At 44.7% G+C, this 21,854-nt stretch overlaps 1 protein-coding gene across 1 annotated transcript in view; it reads right to left on the minus strand.

Annotated features, from left to right (window-relative positions):
• Positions 1 to 14,463: 14,463 nt before the first annotated feature.
• SLC44A1 (solute carrier family 44 member 1) overlaps positions 14,464 to 21,854 on the minus strand; it is a 118,800-nt gene continuing 111,409 nt past the window's right edge. The window contains exon 16 of the mRNA XM_090038921.1: positions 14,464 to 21,813. Coding sequence (XP_089895047.1) covers positions 21,790 to 21,813 — 24 coding nt within the window. The 3' untranslated portion in view covers positions 14,464 to 21,789. The remainder of the gene's footprint in view (positions 21,814 to 21,854) is intronic.

Below are 21,854 nucleotides of genomic sequence, written 5' to 3' on the forward strand. Positions count from 1 at the left end.
ATTACTGCTTTAGTTTAAATGTTGATGTATTCGCTGCAGGGTATGTTGTTGGAAGTGTAGATCATGGTGCATCTGCCATTCTGTGCTGGCATCAGGCTCTGGGTCAGAGCCCTTTCTGCACAGTGTGATGGTGAAATAGCAATCTTATTAGTCAATTGCCCTTGCCAGCCAAAGGCTATTTATTTCATGCTCAAGTTCCAATGAAGCAGTTGACTAACTGTCTCTTCAGTCAGAATACTTTCAATTCCCTCCGGTTTTTTCTTATCATGGCATGTTGTGATTACAGAAGCAAGGAAATGATAACAGATGAAGCTGCAGTGATCTAGAAACGTAATGCTGCATATGACTTGCTATAAGACTCACCCTTGGGCTGAAATGCATTGGCAGCATGCAGCTGGCAAGATGAAGACAAGAGCTAGGATTTCATTTGGACAATTAACCCTTTCACTCCAAAAGGGAGGTTCATTTTTCTAAACAAACTGTAGGGCAAGGTATTTATTATTTATCATTGAGAAATGGCCAAACTCAAAACTGTGCCTTCAATTGGATGCATAAATTGTATATGTAATTGCATACACAATTTCAGTGTGACCCACAATGTTGAAGTTAACTGGGCACACACACAACTGTGTATGCCCTTCACAGAATCCCATGATGGTCTTTCTTTTTAGCATTGACACTACGTGATGTGTGTTGCAGGATCAGGCACTTTTAAAGTACTCCACAGCTGTGGACTTCTGTAAGCACTGTAGTGTAGAGCACTTCAGGTGCTTGGGTCAGCGCCCCTAGGAGGCAGCCTTCAGAAACTGGAGTTAAGCCTTAGGTGCCTGCTCCACTTGGATCATCACCAGAGTGCCCATCTTCCCTGGTCTTTTTCACTTGCCTGGGTGGGATTCAGCCTTCTCATTCAGTCCCCCAGGCTTCAGGCCCTCTTTGCACCCTTAGGTTTGGTCCTGGCAATAGCCCCCTGGGCTTCTGGCCCCACTCATCCACTGTCCTCTTAGGCTCTGGGCTTGCTTCCACAGGCATTTTGGCTGCATGCTGTGATCTCCAGTTCTGCCTCCAACTTCCATCCCCACACAGTAGCAGCTCCTCCCTAGGCATTCCCTATAGCTGCTCCAGGTCCTCTGGTCTTACACAATAACAAAGAATAAATATAGAGCATAAATGGCTTACCTTTGATACCTGGTGTTGCTGAGCTTCCTTTAACCCCTGTCATCTGGAGCTCCTTCCCCACAGCAGGTCAAAGCCAGACCAAGGCCCCAGCCATGGTCCTGGCCTTATACAGCCTGTAGCCATGCCCCCGGTTGACCTGCCCAGCCACTTCCCCACCATGTCTGTCAATCATAGCACTGATTGTGCGTTCCACACCTGGGGTGAACAGCTGTTTTTCTTCAAGAGCTCTTAACTCCTAGCAGTACTTACAGGGTCCCAGAGCCAGATTATTGCTCCCTGGCCCTCATCTCCTTAGTAATGGAGTAAGGGCCCCATTACAGAGGCACATAAGCAAAGAACCTGTAGGAATAAAGGGGTCATAAAAGTTAGTCCAGGTAATAGTATAAGAAGCTGTAGTTTCCTATTTAAACCATACTTAATACAATCCAGTCTGTAGATGATTTCTTGTTCCACAAGTTCCCAATCAAATTGTTTTTTTAAAGTTTGCTGCCTAAGAACAGCTACCCTGAGGTCAGTGATGGAGTGGCCAGAGGGGTTAAGGTGTTCTGTCACAGGCCTTTGTGTCTTTCTGGAGCTGATGTCAGATTCATGTTCATTCATTCTTTCATGCAAGGATTGCCCTGTCCATCCAAGGTAGGCAGCGGAGGGGCACTGTAAGCAGGTAAAGGCATATGAGACCTTGGTAGAGTTGCAGATGAATGAACCTCAAATGTTTTAATCTCTGTTACTCAGTCCAGTGATGATGGGTGTGTATTGATGGTGGGGCACAGCAAGCAGCTGGTCTATTGCAAGGCCTGGTGCCTTGCGAAGAATGGGAATTAGGTAGCCTGTTGCTTGAGAGACATTGTTTAAGATTACCTTGAAAAAGTTGTTCTTCTTCCAGAAAAGGGGCCCAATCTAGTACCTCATTCCCCCAAATCCAAGCCCTGAATTCCCCACAGCTATTTTGGATGCCTCCTTGTACTCTTCTGTCTTGTCTTCCTTGCCTTTACTACCCTTCTCGCTACAGTAGCACTGTCACATCTGTATGAAGGCTTGTTGATGAGAGCAGGAAAATTTCTATTGGAGTTTTTATTGGGGGGGGGACTACTGACTTTCTGGGGCTGTGTCTTGGCTGGGTTCTTTCCAGGAATAACTCTTTGGTTGCTTCTACCCTCTCTTTACTATAAAGGTGAGCCACTGAGTGTGTGAGTGTGAAGTGTGTGTGTCCCTTCATGACCAAGTCAGTCAACAGTGTGAAGGGTGGGTGAGGAGGGCACATACGTTATAGACATTTGCTTCAGACTTCAATAGAGAGATCAGGAACATAGGCTGCCTATACACATGCTCAGGAGTTGGGTGGCATTTTAATTAAAGCAGTTTTTGGACAGCAGCTCTAATAAATGCCTTATCGTCATGTCTATTAAGCTCCTGATTGCTTACAAATGGCTGTGGGATGCTTTAACTAAACCTCATTCAATAAGGTTTAGTTAAAGCATCCCAGTGGTCACTTTAAAATACATGGAGGCTTAACAGATGTGACAATGAGGTGATGTTAGAATGTTTTAATTAGAATCCGATTAGATTAACTGAGTCTGCTCTGGTGCATTCTACTTAAAATGCAAATGAGCACGTGTATAGGCAACCACCGTGGCTGGCCTTCCATTTTACTGTTGAAGGACTCTTTGCGTAATTTGATGTTGACTGTGTACTTTCTCTGCCCTGGATATATGTGGTGGCACTGATGAATCCTCAGTAAGAACCTTCCCCCATAATGTGGTCAGTGTTGTCAACCCAGGAAATATTTTATACGTTTTTTTTAAAGCTGCTTCCTGTAGCCATATGATTATAGAAGACTCTCAACTTAAAAAATAAAAGTAAATTTCTAGCCCTCTTGCAGAGAAAAGCTTAAAACTATGCATATTTGAGGCTTGAAAACTGAAGGGAAAATAAAAAAGAACCTGAAGTGATGTATTTTTAATCCAAATTCCTTATTTTTAGCGGGAAAGTCTGAACCCTGGACCTTAAGCACTTGAAGTGCTCAGTATTGCAGATGTGAACAAAACCAAAGCAGAGTTTAAGAAAATGTAAATATTAGTTCCCTTATCTATCATGTTTCTTTTCCTTGGTGTTCCTGTCATTGATTTTTCTAGTGGTCCATCCAGCCTTCCAGTCTTGCTTTCTGAATGTGTGTGGTTCAGTCTAAGAAGAAAAAAAGAGGGGTAAAGAAGCAGTAAGGAGTGTGAGTCCAGGAACCTTTTTTCTGGGTCATCTTGTGAAGTATTGCAGACCTGTTTGATTCTTTTCTCCTCTTTTGTAATATGGGAACCATCTGCTGCACTGCACAGCTTGAAGGAATAACTTTAATTTGAAACCAACTTGGTAATCTTCTCATTTAAAAAAAAATACATCAGAATGGTGTCATTGAGACTAAACTATCCAAATACATTTGTTAGCCAAGTCTTTGGGTGTTTTTGCTTAGGATTCAGGGCTCCGTTGCACATAGCAGCATACAAAAAGCGTTGAATTTCACCCCTAGGGTTGAGGCCAGTGTGAGACTCATGCAATAACTGAGTCTTGTTTTGAAGGCTAAGATGAGACACAAGTAGCCCATGGGTTTGTACTGTGCCTTTGCCCATGTAGATGCCTTGAAGTCCTGTTCCACCCAGGGTTTCTTGAGAGTGAACAGCAATTGATGAGACTTAAAATATCCACAGGCACTTCCTTGCAGGAAGGATGAAAGTATAATTAAAGCTCATCACATTCCACTCTGTTTTGGGCATAAGGAAGCACATCAGCAGTTTGACTGCACTGGCTGGATGTGTTCATAAGCAAAGAATATGTGCTTGGGGCCAGTGCAGGACTGGCCTTCATGATGGTGAATGGAACAAGTGTGGGAGGATCCCACGCTGCATGGTTCACACCACAGCTGAACGCAACAGAGTGCAAGTTCCTTTCCTTCCCCTGCTTTTTCACTGGAGCCTGGAGCAGGTTGGGTTTATGGTACAGAGCATCCTGTCTGCTTGAGAAGGTCCATCCCTAAACTCCTTCCCATGCACACAGAGGCATGGGATGCTGAGGGCAGCACAAAATTGGCCAAAACTTTTCAAATAAATTATTGCTAAAGCCAAAACACAAAGTAAAAACAAAACAAAAAAAACCTGAGAAAAATAATTTGTGGTTTCCCATCCCTCACCCCTCAAAATTCTACTTTGCCACAACCCAAAAGATGCTGATCTCATGCCCCCCGCTCCTTTGTCAGTGGGGAAAAAAGGGAGGAAACAAAAGAAAGAAAAGGAATCCTCTTGAAAAGCCTGTGGAAGGAAAATTATTTTGGAATTTAGCATGTTTCTGAACTCTGCCTTTGCATTATCTTTTGACTGATCCTAGAAGTCCTGGGCCACAAAGATTCTGTCCTGGGTCCCCAGGGCAACTCCTTCCCTTGGCCCATAGGGAAGTGCAGAGCAAGCTGAGGCTTTAGTTTTCTTCTTATTCTCTGGTAACCCTTATAGGGGGACTACCGCCACTACCAGCCCGCTGAGAAAACCTCACAAAGCCAGCAGGCCAAGGCACTTAAGGAAGCCCACCCCTGCCCCAGCCTTGGTACAATCTGTGGGCAAGGCAAGAGCCCCTAAGGGGACACTTGCCTTCCTGTACACAAATGCCAGGAGCTTGGGGAATAAGCAGGAAGAACTCGTCCTCCTGCTCATGGCAAATAATTATGATGTCATAGGGATAACAGAGACCTGGTGGGACTCCACCCGTGACTGGACCATGGGTATAGAGGGCTATACCCTATACAGGAGGGATCGAGTAGATAAAAGGGGCAGGGGTATAGCTCTCTATGTTAAGGAAAGCTACGCATCCCCTCAAGCTGATGTTGGCGACCAGGGTGGACAACAGGAGACTCTCTGGGTTAAAATCCGTGGGGAACACAGCACAGGGGACACAATGGTGGGAGTCTACTACAGACCTCCCACCCAAAGTCCTGAGCTTAACCAGGAGTTCGCCCAGGACCTGGCTGAGGCCACATGCTCCAGGACCATGGTTGTCATGGGTGACTTCAATTACCCAGACATCTCGTGGGAGGATCACTCAGCAAAATCCAAGCGGTCGCAAAGCTTCCTCTCATGCATGGATGACCTCTACCTGACTCAAGAAGTCTATGGGCCAACAAGAGGCAAAGCCCTGCTCAACCTGGTACTGGCAACAGGGGATGACCTAATCGGCGACCTAGTGGTCAGTGGGAAGCTGGGTGACAGAAACCACAAGCTGATCACCTTCACCATCCGCTGTAAAGCTGCAAGTCAGTCAGCAACATGGAAGTCCTTAACTTCAGAAAAACTGACTTTGATCAGCTCAGGAGGCTTGTTGGTGAGGCCCTAGGGGACCACGACCCTAGGGAGAGGGGAGTTCAAGAATAGTGGTTGCTCCTCAAGGGAGCGATCCTCAATGCACAAGCTAAGTCTATTCCATCTCGGAGGAAAGGCAGCAAGAGGGCACAGCAGCCCTCCTGGCTCTCCAGGGACCTAGCGGACCTCCTAAGGCTAAAAAGAAAAGCCTACAAAGGATGGAGGATGGGATTCACCTCCAAGGAGGAATATTCTGCACTGGTCCAGTCCTGCAGGGAGCAAACCAGGACAGCCAAGGCTGCAACTGAACTCCAACTAGCTTCAAGTATGAAGGACAATAAAAAGTCCTTTTTCAGGTATGTGGGGAGCTGGAGGAAAAGCAAGGGCAACATTGGACCCCTGCTGAACTAGATGGGGCAACTGACAACTGACGCCCAGGAAAAAGCCAGCCTATTAAATGGGTACTTTGTGTCGGTCTTTCATCAGTCCCATGCCCACTATGGGACAGGGAGGTCTGGGTGAGGATTATCCCCTGCCCACCATCAACACTGACCTTGTGAAGGAACACCTTGAGAGGCTGGATATCTTCAAATCAGCCATCCCTGACAATCTATACCCCAGGGTACTCAAGGAGCTGGCGGGCATCATAGCCCAGCCTCTGGCACGGGTCTTTGAGAAATCCTGGTGCTCTGGTGTAGTGCCCAAAGACTGGAAGAAGGCCAATGTGGTGCTTATCTTCAAGAAAGGTAGGGAAGTGGATCCGGAAAACTACAGGCCCATCCGCCTGACTTCTATCCCAGGGAAGATCTTAGACAAGTTTATTAAAGTGGCCATCCTTAATGGACTGGCTGACACCAACATCCTGAGGGATAGCCAGCACGGGTTTGTTGCGGGTAGGTCTTGCTTGACCAATCTCATTTCCTTTTACAGTCAGGTGACCTATCACCTGGACAAGGGAGAAGAGATTGATGTTGTATATCTTGACTTCAAAAAAGCCTTCGATCTGGTATCCCATGATCACCTCTTGATGAAACTGGCCAGTTGTGGCCTTGGGTCCACCACGATCTGCTGGCTGGAGAACTGCTCCATGGTCGGACCCAGAGGGTTGCAATAGATGGAAGTCAACCGTCATGGTGCCCTGTGACCAGTGGGGTCCCCCAAGGCTCTGTCCTTGGACACATATTGTTCAACATCTTCCTTAATGATGTGGACATTGGAGTCAGAAGCGGACTGGCCAAGTTTGCTGATGACACCAAACTTTGGGGCAAAGCATCCGCACCTGAAGACAGGAGAATGATCCAGGCTGACCTGGACAGGCTCAGCAAATGGGTGGACGAGACCCTGATGGTGTTTAACACTGAAAAGTGCAAGGTTCTCCACCTTGGGAGGAAAAACCTGCAGCATCCTTATAGGCTTGGCAGTGCTACACTGGCTAGCACTACGGAAGAAAGAGACTTGGGGGTCATCATTGACCACAAGATGAACATGAGCCTTCAATGCGATGCTGCAGCTAGTAAAGTGACCAAAACGCTGGCTTGCATCCAGAGGTTCTTCTCAAGCAAATCCCAGGACATCATTCTCCCCTTGTACTCAGCTGTGGTGAGGCTGCAGCTGGAGTACTGTGTCCAGTTTTGGGCCCCACAATTCAAAAAGGATGTGGAGAAGCTTGAGAGAGTGCAGAGAGCCACGCGCATGATCAGAGGTCAGGAAAACAGACCTTATGATGACTGGCTGAGAGCCATGGGGCTCTTTAGCCAGGAAAAGTGCAGGCTGAGGGGTGATATGATGGCCACCTAAAAGTTTATCAGGGGTGACCACCAGGATCTGGGGGAACATTTATTCACCAGAGCGCTCCACAAATGACGAGGTCAAACGGTCATAAACTACTGCAAGACCGTTTCAGGCTGGACATAAGGAAGAATTTCTTTACTGTCCGAGCCCCCAAGGTCTGGAACAGTCTGCCAGTGGAGGTGGTTCAAGCACCTACATTGAACACCTTCAAGAGTAAATTGGATGCTTATCTTGCTGGGATCCTATGACCCCAGCTGACTTCCTGCCCTTTGGGCAGGGGGCTGGACTCGATGATCTTCTGAGGTCCCTTCCAGCCGTAACATCTATGAAATCTATGAAGTAACAGTTAAATGGGAGAGGGACCCCAGAGAAGGTTGGGAGAATGATGACCTTGTAGCTGAACATCTGGATTGGGATTTGAGGGAGGTGGGAACTGAACCCAGGCCTGCCTCCATTTTCTTTGTAGGACCAGGGCTGAAGACCAGTACAATGGGAGTAAGAGCATTTCAGTCACAAAAGGAGAGAGTTAATTTAGATGTTTGAGCACTGTTCAATTGGCTGCTGCTAAGATATATCGTCTTAGATGACTAGAGATACTGATACAGGCTGTAGCTGGGGATTGTAGCAGAAGCATCACCATGGTGCCTTCTCTAGAGGATCCAAATTCTTAACACAATTGTAACTAGCGAAATATTATTTTATCAGAAGCTGCTTAATAGCTACCCTTGAGCATATCTTTATTTATTTTCTGTAGCTCTATCAGAGACTTAATTAAAGGTAATGGGTCCACTGAGCACACTTTCATCTAGGCTCCATGGCAGAAGCAACTAACTGCCCATTTGGGTAATAACAGATAAACAATAGAAATCACCACCCAATGCAGAAGCCAGCATGGCAAGGCCTAGAAGTAAGAGTGATTGCATGGTCTGAGGTGATGACTTGTTACAAGTGTTTGCAAGAGAGTAGGCAGACAGTAAGAAATGCAGTGGACGGTATGGCCCTGAAAGAGAATAGAGGACAGGGTTTCTTTAGGATCATTGGAAAGGCAGGCTTAAGATGGTAAGTGTGGCACCTGCTGATTCTTTGTTCCTGCTGTGTTTAGGGAAGCAGGATTATTTGTCAGTGAATGGGATTGCAGCAAAAAGATACTGGATTTCCTTTGGTTTCTCCTCCTAATGGAAGCAACTCAGCAAGGCCCCAAGTACTTATGAACTACTTAGGCCAAAAGGAGGCAGCAGTTCAAAATCCACAGTCTGTGCTCTGGCCCTGCAATTAGATCTGTTAGCGTAGATCCTAGGCAAGATCCAATTTCCCTCCTTCATCCCCTGCTGCAAATGGGAGGTTTGTGTTTACCTTCTTTTGGTGTTGTGTCCTTTGTGGCACTGAAAAAGCAGAGTAGAGAGGGAAGCTTTGCATTTAGTCCCAGGAAGGATCTGCTTCTTGAAGGTGGATAGTCAGCCAACATGTCCTGATACATGTATGTCAGGTGGCTGAGCCAGGAGAACAGCTCATCAATCTTCTGTGTATTCCTCCATGCCTGTACATGCCCAAGTATGAAAAGACAGAGGAAAGAGAAGGATGTTCCTCATTAATAGTAGAATAATCCTACCTGGTGAGAGGGCAGGAGTATATAACCAGGGACTATTGCTACCCCTAACTAAATGTGAGAGCACCTTTCTTTCCTAAATCCATGCAGACCAAAAATTTCTCCACTGTTAAAGATCATTGTCACATAGCAAGCACAATAGGCAGGACTGGGATTACATTGTGAAGAGATCTTTTCTGCTTTGCAGAAGTGTTGGACAAGACTTGCAATTGGAACTTGAGCCAATATTTGTTGAAGTCAGTGGGAGGGTTTTCTTATCTTGAGTGTAGGCAGTGTCTTAGATCTAATTAGTTCAGCTTAATTTGGCCCCATTGTTGTAGAACCTGAACACCACACTACCTTCTGAGTATTTATTCTCCCAGACTTGTTATGAGCTGAGAGGTAGTTAGCCATGTCAGTCTGAAGTCATGTAGAAGGCATGTCAAGATGCCACCTTAGAACAGTCATGCTCAGTCTTTGTAGATTCAAGTTGCCCATTGGAGAATGCCAACCCTTAGCTTTCACTTGCTTTTTTGACAAAGAAAAAGTGATGGAGCAATTCTTTTTGTTGCACAGAACTCAGAGCCCAATGAATCAGAATTTTCTTTTTGGCACTGTGGATTTCTATTTGCAATCTCTGGGTTTACCTTATGAATCATGTGGAGGTGTTTGCACATCTAAGAGCACATCTACACAAGATGCCATGTTGCCACAGCTACTGCACTGTAGCTCATTGCCATGGTAACATAGCATCACCGGACATGAATTGTGATGGCAATGCTACTGCGCAATAGCAATGAGCTCTACTTGTCTGTACTCAGGGGTCATGATTCCAGGCTCCCCCTGCACTTGCAGGTAGAAATCCAGGTGACCAGGGAACTGGTGCAGTCATGGGGATGGGACCAACAATTAGCTGATTGTTGACCTCAGTTCCAGGACCTCACTGGAGCCAGGTCAAGATTCTGGTGCCATCCTGGGTTTTAGATGGACAATCAGTTCATTGTGCATCCCAGCCCCCAGACCATGCTCTGGAGCTGGTCCAAGATCTTTGCTGTGCAGCTCACCTCAGGCTGCATGGCAGTGCCCTTGTCTCATGTTCTGTTTAAGATGTGATGGAAACCAGCCACAAAATAATTTCACAAAATACATGAAATAATTTTGTGGCTTATTTTCCATTTTATCAACTCCACTAGTTGCCTGAACATGTGGCTGGGTTACTATTTAAGACACAATCACTTGATGAATTGCAATTTGAGAGTACCATTCGCCAGAGGCATAAGCTTTCATAGGTGACAGCTGACTTTTACCCACAAAAGGCTATGATGCCTCTTTGAACCAGTTAATCTCAAAGGTGCTACCTACCCTGCCTTGTGAGCTGAGGTAGTGAGGCACTAAATGACTTACCCAAGGTCACACAGGACATCCATGGCAGAAGGCCATCCTGTGTTCTAATTAGGAGGCCTGTAGACTGAAGATGGATCAGGTCTTGGTATCCACTTTGAGCCTGACATTTGAAGAGGCACGGTCAGCCCTGTCTTATCCCACCAACTTCCATCTGACATTGGGAGTCCCCGGTCTTTTGTTCTTTGCATTTTTTTATTCTTTTGGGACTTAGCTTTTTAAATGGGAGCACTGCTGTCTGAAACCTCTCAGAAACAGAATTTAAATAGAGAGGGGTTTTATCATTCTTTCAGAGCCTGGTGATGGCATCTCAGATTTTCTTTCCCTTGTTTTCAGCTCTGGCATTTATTGTCCAAGGCATTCTAGTGTGAAATACCTGTTCACCCATTTGTCTCCGACCTGATTGCTGTCAGCTTGGGTGGCTGGATAAATCAGCTCTGTGGCTTCTGTCAGAGACTTTATTTATAGCATCTAATGCTATAGCACAAGGCTTAGAAATCTGCCCCAACATTGGGGTTTCTTACATTTTATTTTATTTATTTTGTATTCACAGTAATCAAAGAGGGTCACTTAGATGGAAATTGAAACATATTTAATATTAGGTTGGAATGGGAGAATATGAAACAGGATGATGGAAGAAGGAAAATAGCACTGCATTCTAAGTTACGGGCCTTTGTTGCAGCACACAGCTTTGGAATGAGCTTTTCCAGATAATCTTTCTCTCCCCAACATCTAGTTATTATTGTATGTGTAAGTACCAGATGTTAAAGCTGGGCCAGATCCTTGGTGGCTGTACAGTAAAACCAGGGAAGCGAGGTCAGCATACAACAAGAGTATCTGGGCCATTTTTGTTGAGGGGTCAGGAAATGGACACAAATGTTACAGCGGTGTCTAGGATGTTAGGGCCAGACCCTCAACGAGCATCAAGCAAAAAAGCTCTGTTGAGCTCCATAGAACTCTGCTGATTTTCAGCGGTGAAGGTGCCTGTTTTGCATGTGCCATGGAGTTTCTAGAAATGTATCTTTCAAAAGGTATGGGGATGAAAGGAGGCATGGCAGATAAGGCAACAGGAAGGCAAAGAGAATACAGGGGTATGAGCTGCTGAGTCAGGGTAAATTCGGAGACATGTTGGAGACTTGTTAGTACCAGGAAATTAGCCCTGGGGGATGACAGTCATGGATGATATAGGCTTAAATTTCCGTCTAATGTGTCCCCTTTTGTTTGCCTTGGATGCAATTAAAATAAAATGTAACAAATCCCGGGGCAGATTTCCGAGCCCTCAGAGCATCTTGGCAGCAGAATCCTTTGTGTTCTAAAAAGAGGTGCTATTACTCTTCATTTCCTGTCCTCCTCACTTTCCTCTCCTGTATCTTCTCTGCCTGTGCCATGCTCTTGCTATTTCTTGGCTTTTGCCTCGTTTTTTCCTTGATCTTATGCTGTATGCCACGTTCTTCCCCAAACCATTTCCCTCATCTTGTATCTAGTCCCTCACCACCTTCCCTAACCTCCGACTTATCTTTCCTGCCTACCATTTCTGTCCCCTTTCTACTCAGTGCTTGGGAGCGGCTTCCCTGCCTGGGTTTTATCTCCCTCACTTCCCTTCTGTGCTCCTGCACTCACGTCTACATTTTCCAACCCAAGTCCCAGCTTGCTCTCTTCCATTCCAGATGTCTCATCTGGGCTGTCTTCAGGTCCATCTCTCATGCCTTCTCCCTTCTTTCTCCCACAAAAGCCTGAAAACCCTTGTTCCAAGCAGTGCTTTAACCCCCTTCCCCTGCACAATGCATGTGGCTTCTGAAGGAACGGAGATATGTGGGAAGCAAAACTGTTCCTGATTCAGGGCCTTCTTTGCAATTCGGCTCCACATGAAGTTCAACAGGAATCAATGCTGCTTTGAGTAATATGTGAGGTTGTGGGTTTTTTCTCTTTGTTAATCGAAAGGGCACTTTGTAAGCTATTCTGGTTTCTGGCACTAGCAGCCAGAGTAGCTTCATCCTTGACAAACTGTGAATGAGGCACTCTGAGCCAAACAGAAGTGTCCACAGGGCATCATCATAGAAATTACAAAGCACCAAGATGTGAAGTAAGAATGGGTTGTACAGTCTGGTTTGAGGCCCAGTAGGGGCTGTCCTACCTGTCCATAGAGTACCTATCATGCAGCAAGTGACTTCATAGATAGCAACTGTGTGCATGCACATGCACAATACAGTGGCATTGCAATTAAGAATGTTTTGTCCCGAGCGTCACCTTAAAATGGAATTTCCCACTTCAGTGGGCTAATTTAGGGGTAGTTAGTTCCACAGCATGAGGCTCCATCTGTATGCAGAAGTCTTGCAGTCTGATTGGCTGATCAATCTTTTATGCCTCCTAATTGTATTTAGTGAGTCTTCACAACGTCAGGACTGGAGATGACAGTGGCTCTCAGACAAATTAAATCTTCTTATGCCATTATAATATTTTAAGTAGTTTGCTGTGAATAAAGAATGATCTGAGAGGAAAAATACAGCTCTGCTTGGCTGGCTACAGTCTATGAGGAACGAAGAAATTTGATACACTTGCATGGGATGGAAGGAGCCTCTCTCATCCTGCTAACTGTGCAGAGCACCTTCTGAGATGCTCAGATATGATCTTGTGTTAGCTGTTAGTTAGGTTTCTACTGTAGCAGGTTAACTGAGCCAGAGATTCTCTGGGTCACACAGCAGGCTGGTGGTAGAAAAGTGTCCAGACTCATAGCTAGTTTTCTGTCTAGTGGACTTTCTTGCCCCTTGATTATACCTATCACTCTTATGCCTTCTAAGGTACTCATGCTCTTAGGTTTTGGACCTGCAAAAGCTACTATAGCTCTTTATGTGAGTAAATTCACATGCGACTTGATATGGAAGTGGGGCTTAGAGTTCTGTGGTGTAGCTTGTGTCTGTGTATACCACCAAGTGATCTACAAATAGAGATGCCTTTTTTAAGCTTGGGGATAGAGTAACAAGTGCTCATGCATGGCATCTCTGCTTGCAAATATGTTACTGGCTAGAGAAACTGTACAGAAACAGGAATAAAGGGGTGTGTGTGTGTGTGTTTAGGGGGGACAACATATGTGTAAATACAAGTTATTAAAATCTCAGTGCACAGAAGCCTAATTGCAGTTCTAACACATTGCACACATCCTTGGGGGAAGTTTTAATCTAGAACCCAAGCTTGTCTGTCAAGCCCAGCTCTGCTCTGCCACTTCAACACTGTCTCCCTCATAGATATGTTAACCGTAAGTCAAGCAGAAGGCAGGGCAGGGTGGTACCTGTAGTTTCTAAGATGCCACCTTGCCCTACTTTCTACAGGCCTATAAGCAGGGGAGGCAGGGGATATATTTTTGGCCAGTCCATTTATCTAAAACTTATGCATTCTGTTTGCTGCTGTGAGCTGTTGTTTGTCTGGCTTCTTCATGTGTCTCCTTCCATGCCAGACTGAAGTGAAAAAGGGCTAAAAATTAAGGATGATTAAATCACAATTGTCCTCTATTCACATGGAAGCCCTACTAGGACAAAGATATGACCTGCATCCAGGACAGACAAGTTTCTTTACATTTGAATTCTAAGAGGGTGGTAATTAAGCAGCAGATTACTGGCCAGATATCTTAGTTTGATCAGTGGGTACCTGAGGAAAGGGACTGATCGTTTGAGAAACAGGCAGGCCAAGGGAGACCCAGGTTCCCAAGGAGAAGCCGTATGCAGGGAAAAGCAAGGATTCTGAATTCTGACCTGCACCCAAGGAGTGCTCAAGTGCTGAGGAGACTGAGAAGGGAGGCCTTCTCAGTATAATTCTTGCACTAGCTTGAGTAAAGAGTGACTGGAGGCCTTGCAGTGGTGCACTGTAAACCTAGAGTACTCACAGGGATGGATTTCAGGGATTGGGTATGGTTAAAGCTATTGGTAAGTTTGGAGGGGATTAGCACTTGTGCTGGGGGCCTAAGATCTGTGATGCAAGGTCCAATTTCTGTGAAGAGCTCCCTGCAAGTATGACACAGAGGCCAAAGAAAGTCACAATGTTGTAACCTACCGGGACAAAGGGAAGCCTTGGAGCTCATAGCCCCAGTGTGGTGAGACCTAAACAGAGCAGTTTGGGGGGGGATGTTCAATACCGTGCCTGTGAAGAAAAGCCTACTTTATCAGTCAACAGAGTAGACAGGGAAAGTGCCTTTCCTAAAAAACTTTATTTTGATACATTAAAAAAATTCTATACATTATTTTTTTCCTTTTAGACTAAAATACAGTTTGCATCAGTATTCTGGCACAATGTCAGCTTTACACCAAAAATCTAGTATTAGATCAGCACTGTTAATTACCCTTCCCTCCACCATTTTACATGTTGCATTACAAAACATTTTCAAGTTTTCCAACGACAACGAACAGTGTCACTTTAACTAGTTTCATTCCAGGAGGAGGTGGCATTCCATCGGAAAAAGGAACACTTGTTAATAAACTGACTGGCAAGATCCAATGTTAATTGCTTTATTCAAAATATTCTTACGTTCTGGCTGCAAAGGCTGTACGAGGCTGAAGCAGTGATGGACTGTGACGATGCCATCTGCATGTACTTAAGCTACAGCTAGGGCTGTAAAATCTGTCCAGACACTTACTTCCCTCTCTCTCTCTTTCTCTCTTAACGCAGTTACTCTAGTCAGCAAAACAACTCAAACAGAAGGACACTAATTCCAGTCTGCCAGCAGAGAGGAACACCTTCCTTGCTGCCCCTCTGCCTAAAAGACCGTTGGATCTTAGACTTCGTGAAGGGTGGCTGCAAATTGTGAAATGGCCTGGATGTTTCTGAGGTGCTGGGATGATCCTGGGAATTGTCTTTTGCTCTGCATGGCGCCAGCTCACCTCAGCCACTTCCTACCTGGACTACTATGGAAGTGATAATTGGCTGTTCCACCTCCACTAAGGTTAACCAGCTTTTTGGGCAGCAGGAAAGAAGTAAAGCAGAGTCCTCCCAATGCTACAGGTAGAACCCAATGAATCAATGGGTGGGATTTTTAGATGCATGACACGCTATAGGTCCAGGCTGTCCCCTTAATAATAAAGGCCTGCCCCTGCTATGGGAGGTGGGGACAGGCAGTGGCTATGTGCTGTGCAGCCCCTCCTTCGCCACCATGCATGGTGCATGCTGCCCAGGTGTTCAGGCCCATGGGTACTGCAGAGCGGAAGGGAACAACTGTGCTTGGTCCAGATCCTCAGTGTAGGTGAAGCCTGTTCTCAGTAGGATTGTCCCCATCCCAGACACCTATCGCTGTCATTCTTTACTCCCAGGCCAAGGTTATGTCTGTTTGCATTACAGTGAAGCCCTGGCCCACCACAAAGAGCCTGCACACGGGAACTCGGACAGTGCTGTGGGCCAAATCTTCAACTGCTGTAAAATCAGACTACATCCACTTTTTTTTCTCTTCTGCCTATTTGCTGAAGATCTGGCCCCATGAGAACCGGTGAGCCCATTACACAGACAACTTCCTACCAAACACAGGGAGGCAGGATTGGAGTCTAGTCTCCCACAACGGTCTCCCTTCACCCTCGTATATCAGGAGCCTCTCAAATTTCTGCAGAACATGCCAGGTGCAACGGAGAGAGCCTATGTGAGTGGGAGCATGCTGGTCTTTTTCCTGCTTAGGAATGTGAATATGGTATGATTCTGTTCAGAAAGAAGTTCACGGCAAAACTCCCGCCGATTTTGGTGAAAGCAGGTGAAGCCCGTAAACTTGGAACTGCTTGTCAGTCCAAGTACCCCTGTTGTGGCAGGAGGTGGAGAAGGGGCACGGCTTGGTCCCTGGAGAACAAGGGGTGAACCCCAGCCCAGCTTTCCCCATCTTTGCATAGATGTTTGGGGGAAGAACTGTTAACTGCTGGCCTGAGAGGTATTTGGGGAAAGTCAGGGTCCCAGCAGGGGAGCTTTCCTTGGTTAACTTGCCTTGCTATCCTACATGCTAGTGCTGACTGCCTCTGTGCTCTTTTTCCTGCTGAGCTGCTCCCTCATTTCATACTTGGGCTTCTCACTCCCAGCCAAAACCTGCCCAGTACTGACAGAACAGGAAGTATACTGAAGGGCTACAGCTTTTTGCAAAGGCAGAGTGAATTGGGCGTGGAGCTCTCACTGAATTTGTGGACACTGGGCTCCTGCTACCTTTGACTGGTCTCGTGCAGTTGCATACCTGTGGCACCTCGAACAAGGGGGCTGCAGGCATTGGGCTGCAAGGTGTCAGTGACAACTGTTGCAGAGGAAAGAGCAGTGAACTCAAGTACTAATTGTCTAACAGTAACGATTGAAGGTGTCTGGGCATTCTTGCAAGTACTTGAGCATTTTGGTTCATGGAAGTGGTTTCATTGTGAACACCTGGCAACAACTTTAGGTCTATAATGCATTCGGTGTTTCTACAAAAACTGCCAGGTGCTCTAAGATGCAAGCCTGCCACATGGTCTCCCAGTAGCTTTTAAAAGCATTGCTAGGGATCATTTCGGCCAATTTCTTCATATAGGGTCTACAGCAGGAATAGGCAATTATTCTGGGCAGAGGACCGCTTACTGAGTTTCAGCAAGCCAACGAGAACTGCATAACAAGCAGTCCAGGGCAGATAAAAAAAATTTTAGAAAATTAATATTTAGGGGCCCTGTGGGCTGGATAGAATGGCCTGGCAGGCCGCATCCAGCCCCCCAGCCAGATTTTGCTCACCCCTGCTCTACAGAACCTTCTGCTCCAACCCTTTTGAGGTTTCCCATAGAAATAGGTATGGGTGCAATATTAACAATTCCTGCTTCGTGAAACACTCTGCACCAGAGGATTTAAATTGCTTAAAAGAGAATTCCAGGAGGCTTAATTATTTTGAAATGAAATTACCTGACTTATTACTAGCAGTTTTTGCAATTTCAAAAACAACTGAAAACAGCTTTGGTTGATTATTCTCTTGCAGTGTGTGCAGGCTGAACTTGGTAGCTTTGTGCTAGACAAAAGGCTTCCTGTCATGCCACAGGAGACGGCACTCTACCCAACTCCAATCTGACCATGTATATGAGTACCATGAGATTCCTTGTACTAGACAGCACAAGAAACAGAACAATATTCTAGGCATACACAAGTTCTTCCAATACGCAATGAAAAATAAAGGAAACAGCCTTAATGGCAAAAATTCATTGACTGAACTAGATTCTTAAAGATTAAACACACAATGTAAACTTCTATTTCTAAAGATGACAAGCTCATAATTCATGTTTTAAACAAGTCTGCCAGTTTTGTACTGGCTTTAAAAATGTTTGAAGACTTCTAAAGATGGCAAAATCCTTTCAGATTGTTTAAATATAAAGGAATTAATTATTTAATCACGAAATATTGATCTTTAGAAATTTGTGCGCACACAGGTACAAGCCAAAACTTGAGAGAACTGAATGTCTAAGGTTATGTAGATGGTCAGATCTTGGCCACCACACTAATTGACTGCATTATTTAATATAATGCATAATATACAATGAGACCGGAATTATCACTGTGGGGAAATCATGTAATATAAACCTATGCATTTTACTCTGAATCCACAACATATACATTCATAGAATAACCACACAGACCAAACCCCTAAAGTGCATGTTACAAGGGCACATTAAAAATGTAAACACTCAAATGTGAGCCCATTACTCGGTGTAATATCGACTCAAACTGGACATTGAGTCTGCCCTGCACCCCAAAAAGGGGGCATTTTGGTGCACAGCATTTTTTTTATTATGAGGAAAAGCCCTTTCAGTAGGAAGTTACCACCACCCAAGGGTGTTAGAAGGGAACTTGGGGTGGGAGCCTTGGATTCACTTTTAAGTCCCTAAATGAATCTTCCAGGTTAAGGTTCTCCCTTCTTGGTTGGAGAGGCAAGAATCTTTTTTTCTCTCTCATACTGGCCAAGCTGTACAGTTGGGGGGTTGTTGGACAAGATTTCAGGCATCAGTTGTCCTTAATCAGGCACCTGATAGCTGAAAGCTTGTCCAACAGCTGTCCCAACTATATTAAAAAAAGATAACACAAATACGTTTCCTGAACCACCATGGCTACAACATTCCTTCCCTTCTTGGTCACTTTTTTACATACAGAACTCTCTTGCATCAGAGCCAAATGGAAGCCATGTATGAAATGCAAGCCTGCCACAGGACTTGGAATGAAACAACAGCCACCAAACTAAGGTTGGGGTGCGGATGCTATTCAGATCATGCGCTTAGTATCTAGTAGTGGAGCAGCATCAAGATCTTGGAGACGGCAGTGTGTTTTATCAGACACAGTGAGTGCAGTGACTGAAAGTGCTGAGAAGAGGAGGGGGCGGGCTAGCACCCTAGCCCTACCCAATCAGTCCAGGTGATGTCCTTTATCATGGCCTGTGGGAGGCAAGGATGCTGAGATCAGCAGGGCAAAGGGGAGCTGACTCTTGGGTGTTTGAGCCCCTCTGCTGAAAGAGAAATATGGAAATAAGCTCTTCCCCTGGTGAGTAGACTGCTGTTCCCCATACTTCCATTACACCTTCCTTCTCAAGGGTTGCACACAGGTACCTCTGGGGGGAGAAAGACCATGTATGCTGCTTGGCCTCTGCATAAGCCAGAGTGGACAAGGTGGCTTGAAAGGCCAAAAACCCAACTGACTAAAACCATGAGGAATGCAATGCATAAAAGCCTGGAGACTCTTTACAAACCACGTGGTAGGAAGCTCCCCTCACCCTGGCTATTGTCTTAAATTCAGAATGAACTGGCAAATCCCCCTGCCTTCTTGTTTTAGCGGACATTGCCAGGGAGCGGTTTCCTGCTCTCCAAATCATTCTCTTCCTGCAAGGGGCTGGAATGGATGACCTTCCAGAGCAGCACTTACACTGCCCTGGACAACTACTTAGGAAGAAACCTCTTAATCCTTATTGCTGGCAATGCCTAAATTCTTAGCTGTGGATGATTTGACTTCCTGAGGCATCACATTCCTCCCATCTGTACTGTCAGGACAAACCCTCTGTACTGGAATTTGCTTTAACACCAATTTTCTCCCTAAGCTTCTGCTTTGACTGAACTCCAAAGCCTTAAAAATGCCTCTAGGAGGCCTGTGTGTGAACAAAGAATGGGGCACATGATTTTCATCAAAACTTTATATTACTTGAATGTTACAGCTACCCATAGAAAAGTGTTTCCGGTAATTTCTAAACATCTGTGTTCATAAAACAAATTTATTTGTAAAACAGGACCTGTTATAAAAATGGCGCACAGTCAAGTTATACAAAAATACAAAATTTGTTTCTGATTACAGTTCTAGTTGTAGATTAACTGAAAAGCATCCCCCAACTCTAGGCCTCCAGGGAGCAGAGCACGTTAGCTTGTGGAACATGTGGCAGGAATCTGGCGTCAGGATGTCAGCACGAACAGAATCCAGAGCTTCCAGCAGAGCACCTCAGTGACGTCTTCTTGAGGGAGGGGGTTCTGTGGAGTAGCTAAGTCACTGACAAGTCCCTTCCTTAGATTCTAGGATCCTGCTGAACCAGTGCTTAAATTGCATTGGCAAACCGTACTGATCTATTTAGTGTCCAAAATACAGAGCTGCAGCAGAACCACTGTACTTTTGCTTACTGCTACAGCAACAATTCCTTCTGTGCACAAAGTAAAGTTTATCTACCTTCTAGATATCCTAGCAGACAGCTAGCTCATATTAAAGGAGACTTGCTCAATGCTCCCACTGGAATCCCAGACTAAACCTCTGACCTGGTTAATACTTACACAGGCATAACTTTGCCAGTGTGAGCAGTTCTATTGAAGTCAATGGAACCACATTAATTGAGTTAGGCTGGTGTATAAAAGTGTCTGCAGGACTGAAGCCCAAGCTAGTGCTCCCCATCTCCCTAAGTAGCTACTTTCTAAATTGTCTTTTCATCCTGTTTGGTTTCTGAGATATGAAAAGAGTAATTCTGATTTATTGCAAGAGATGTGAAAAAATGACAGTATCAAATGACTTGGGAACAAAACCAAAGTGTTTAGTTATCACCAGTAGTTAAGAGCACTGATTAAAAAAGATACAGGTAACCATTTGACTTTTGCCAGCAATTTAAAGGTCTGATCCTTTGAAAGGAAGCACATAAGCAAACAGCTTAAAGCCATGGTGACATTAATTGTATGCTCCTCCACACATACACACACACACACACACACCCACCCACCCACCTCTAATCCATTGCCAAAGCCTATCCAGAAGGGCTGCTATCTTTCAAAAGATTTCCTTGTATGGAGTGAACAAACCATTGAGGCATTATTTCTTCTTACAGAGCTTTGTATTTAGTGCAATAAGTTTAAAAATTCTGCTCTGAAATATTAACTTTACATTAACAAAAATAGTTTTCTTAAAAAATTGTAACAAAAGGAGTATATCGCATAGACAGATCATGATTTCTTAGCAAATACACTTTAAGCATTTACCATTACAAGAAGCTGAACAATGAAATATTAGCATTCATATCTGGTAAGCTTAAGGAATGAAAAAAGTTCTCTTTTGAACACTTGATCACTTTGATCCCATGGCAGTGATACTTCCAAAGAAGCACCTAGTGCCCTTTCCTGGTTTACCCGCCTGCTACAGTACATACAAATATGGATGAGATAACAGCCAAGGATTGGCCATTTACACTTGCACTTCCCAAATCTCTCTGGAGTTAAGAAAAATAAAACTTACAGTACAGTTTTGTATAGTTTGTTTCTGTCCCCACTCCCCAGCATCCTTCCATTTAATCCCGAATTGGTGAGTAGGGCTAAGGCTGAGCATTAAAGAGCAGGTTGTTCAGCTGCTTCTTTGGAGAGTTCATACCCTTCAAAGGAGCATTGCTGAAGTGCAAAGGAACTCAAGGGGAGGGTCAGGGAATAATGTAAAACAGGAAGAAGTTGCATATAAATTGATCCTTTCCCATTTTCTAGTTTCTCTTTCATAAAAGATGCAGGGGTGCCCACAACATCTGAATACCTGAGGAGTTGGTTATTTTGATATCATCCGAAACTTCGAAACAAAACTGAACGTGTAACCCACTATGCCCCAGAGTTGTAAAGTAAAATGATGAACTACAAACAAAGTTTGAAAGCTCTTACTAAAACCCCTTCTAAAATTCTATCTTATTTGAAGTATTTCCCTATAAATTTATTGTTTGACTTTCATATCAAATTCTAAGTGGCCTGCCCTATATTGCTTTGATAATTTTGAGGGAAATAGTCAGATACATGATACTCTGAGCCAATGATTTGTTTTCCAGATTATAAAATGTCAATCAAGTAAGATTCTTCACATTTCTGTGACCACAATTACTTAAAAAAATAAAAATGGAACAATGATAGTTGCTCTTAAAAGCCACCCGTATGAAAAGAGTACATGTTTCACAAAAATAACTGTTAAAAAAAGTATTAAATCCCTGTTCCTTTTCTCTGATTTTGGCTGCTTATATAAATATTGTTTTGGAATGTCAATGGGTTCCATAATGGCTGGCTAGTTTCAAGATGAACTTGCTCCAGAGGCCTAGAAAACAAAGTCATACAGTACAGTTTTAAACAGAGGTC

This window comes from Crocodylus siamensis, chromosome 3 (assembly GCF_052110815.1).
Source record: "Crocodylus siamensis isolate JL-2025a chromosome 3, ASM5211081v1, whole genome shotgun sequence".
NCBI classification, from domain to species: Eukaryota; Metazoa; Chordata; order Crocodylia; family Crocodylidae; genus Crocodylus; species Crocodylus siamensis.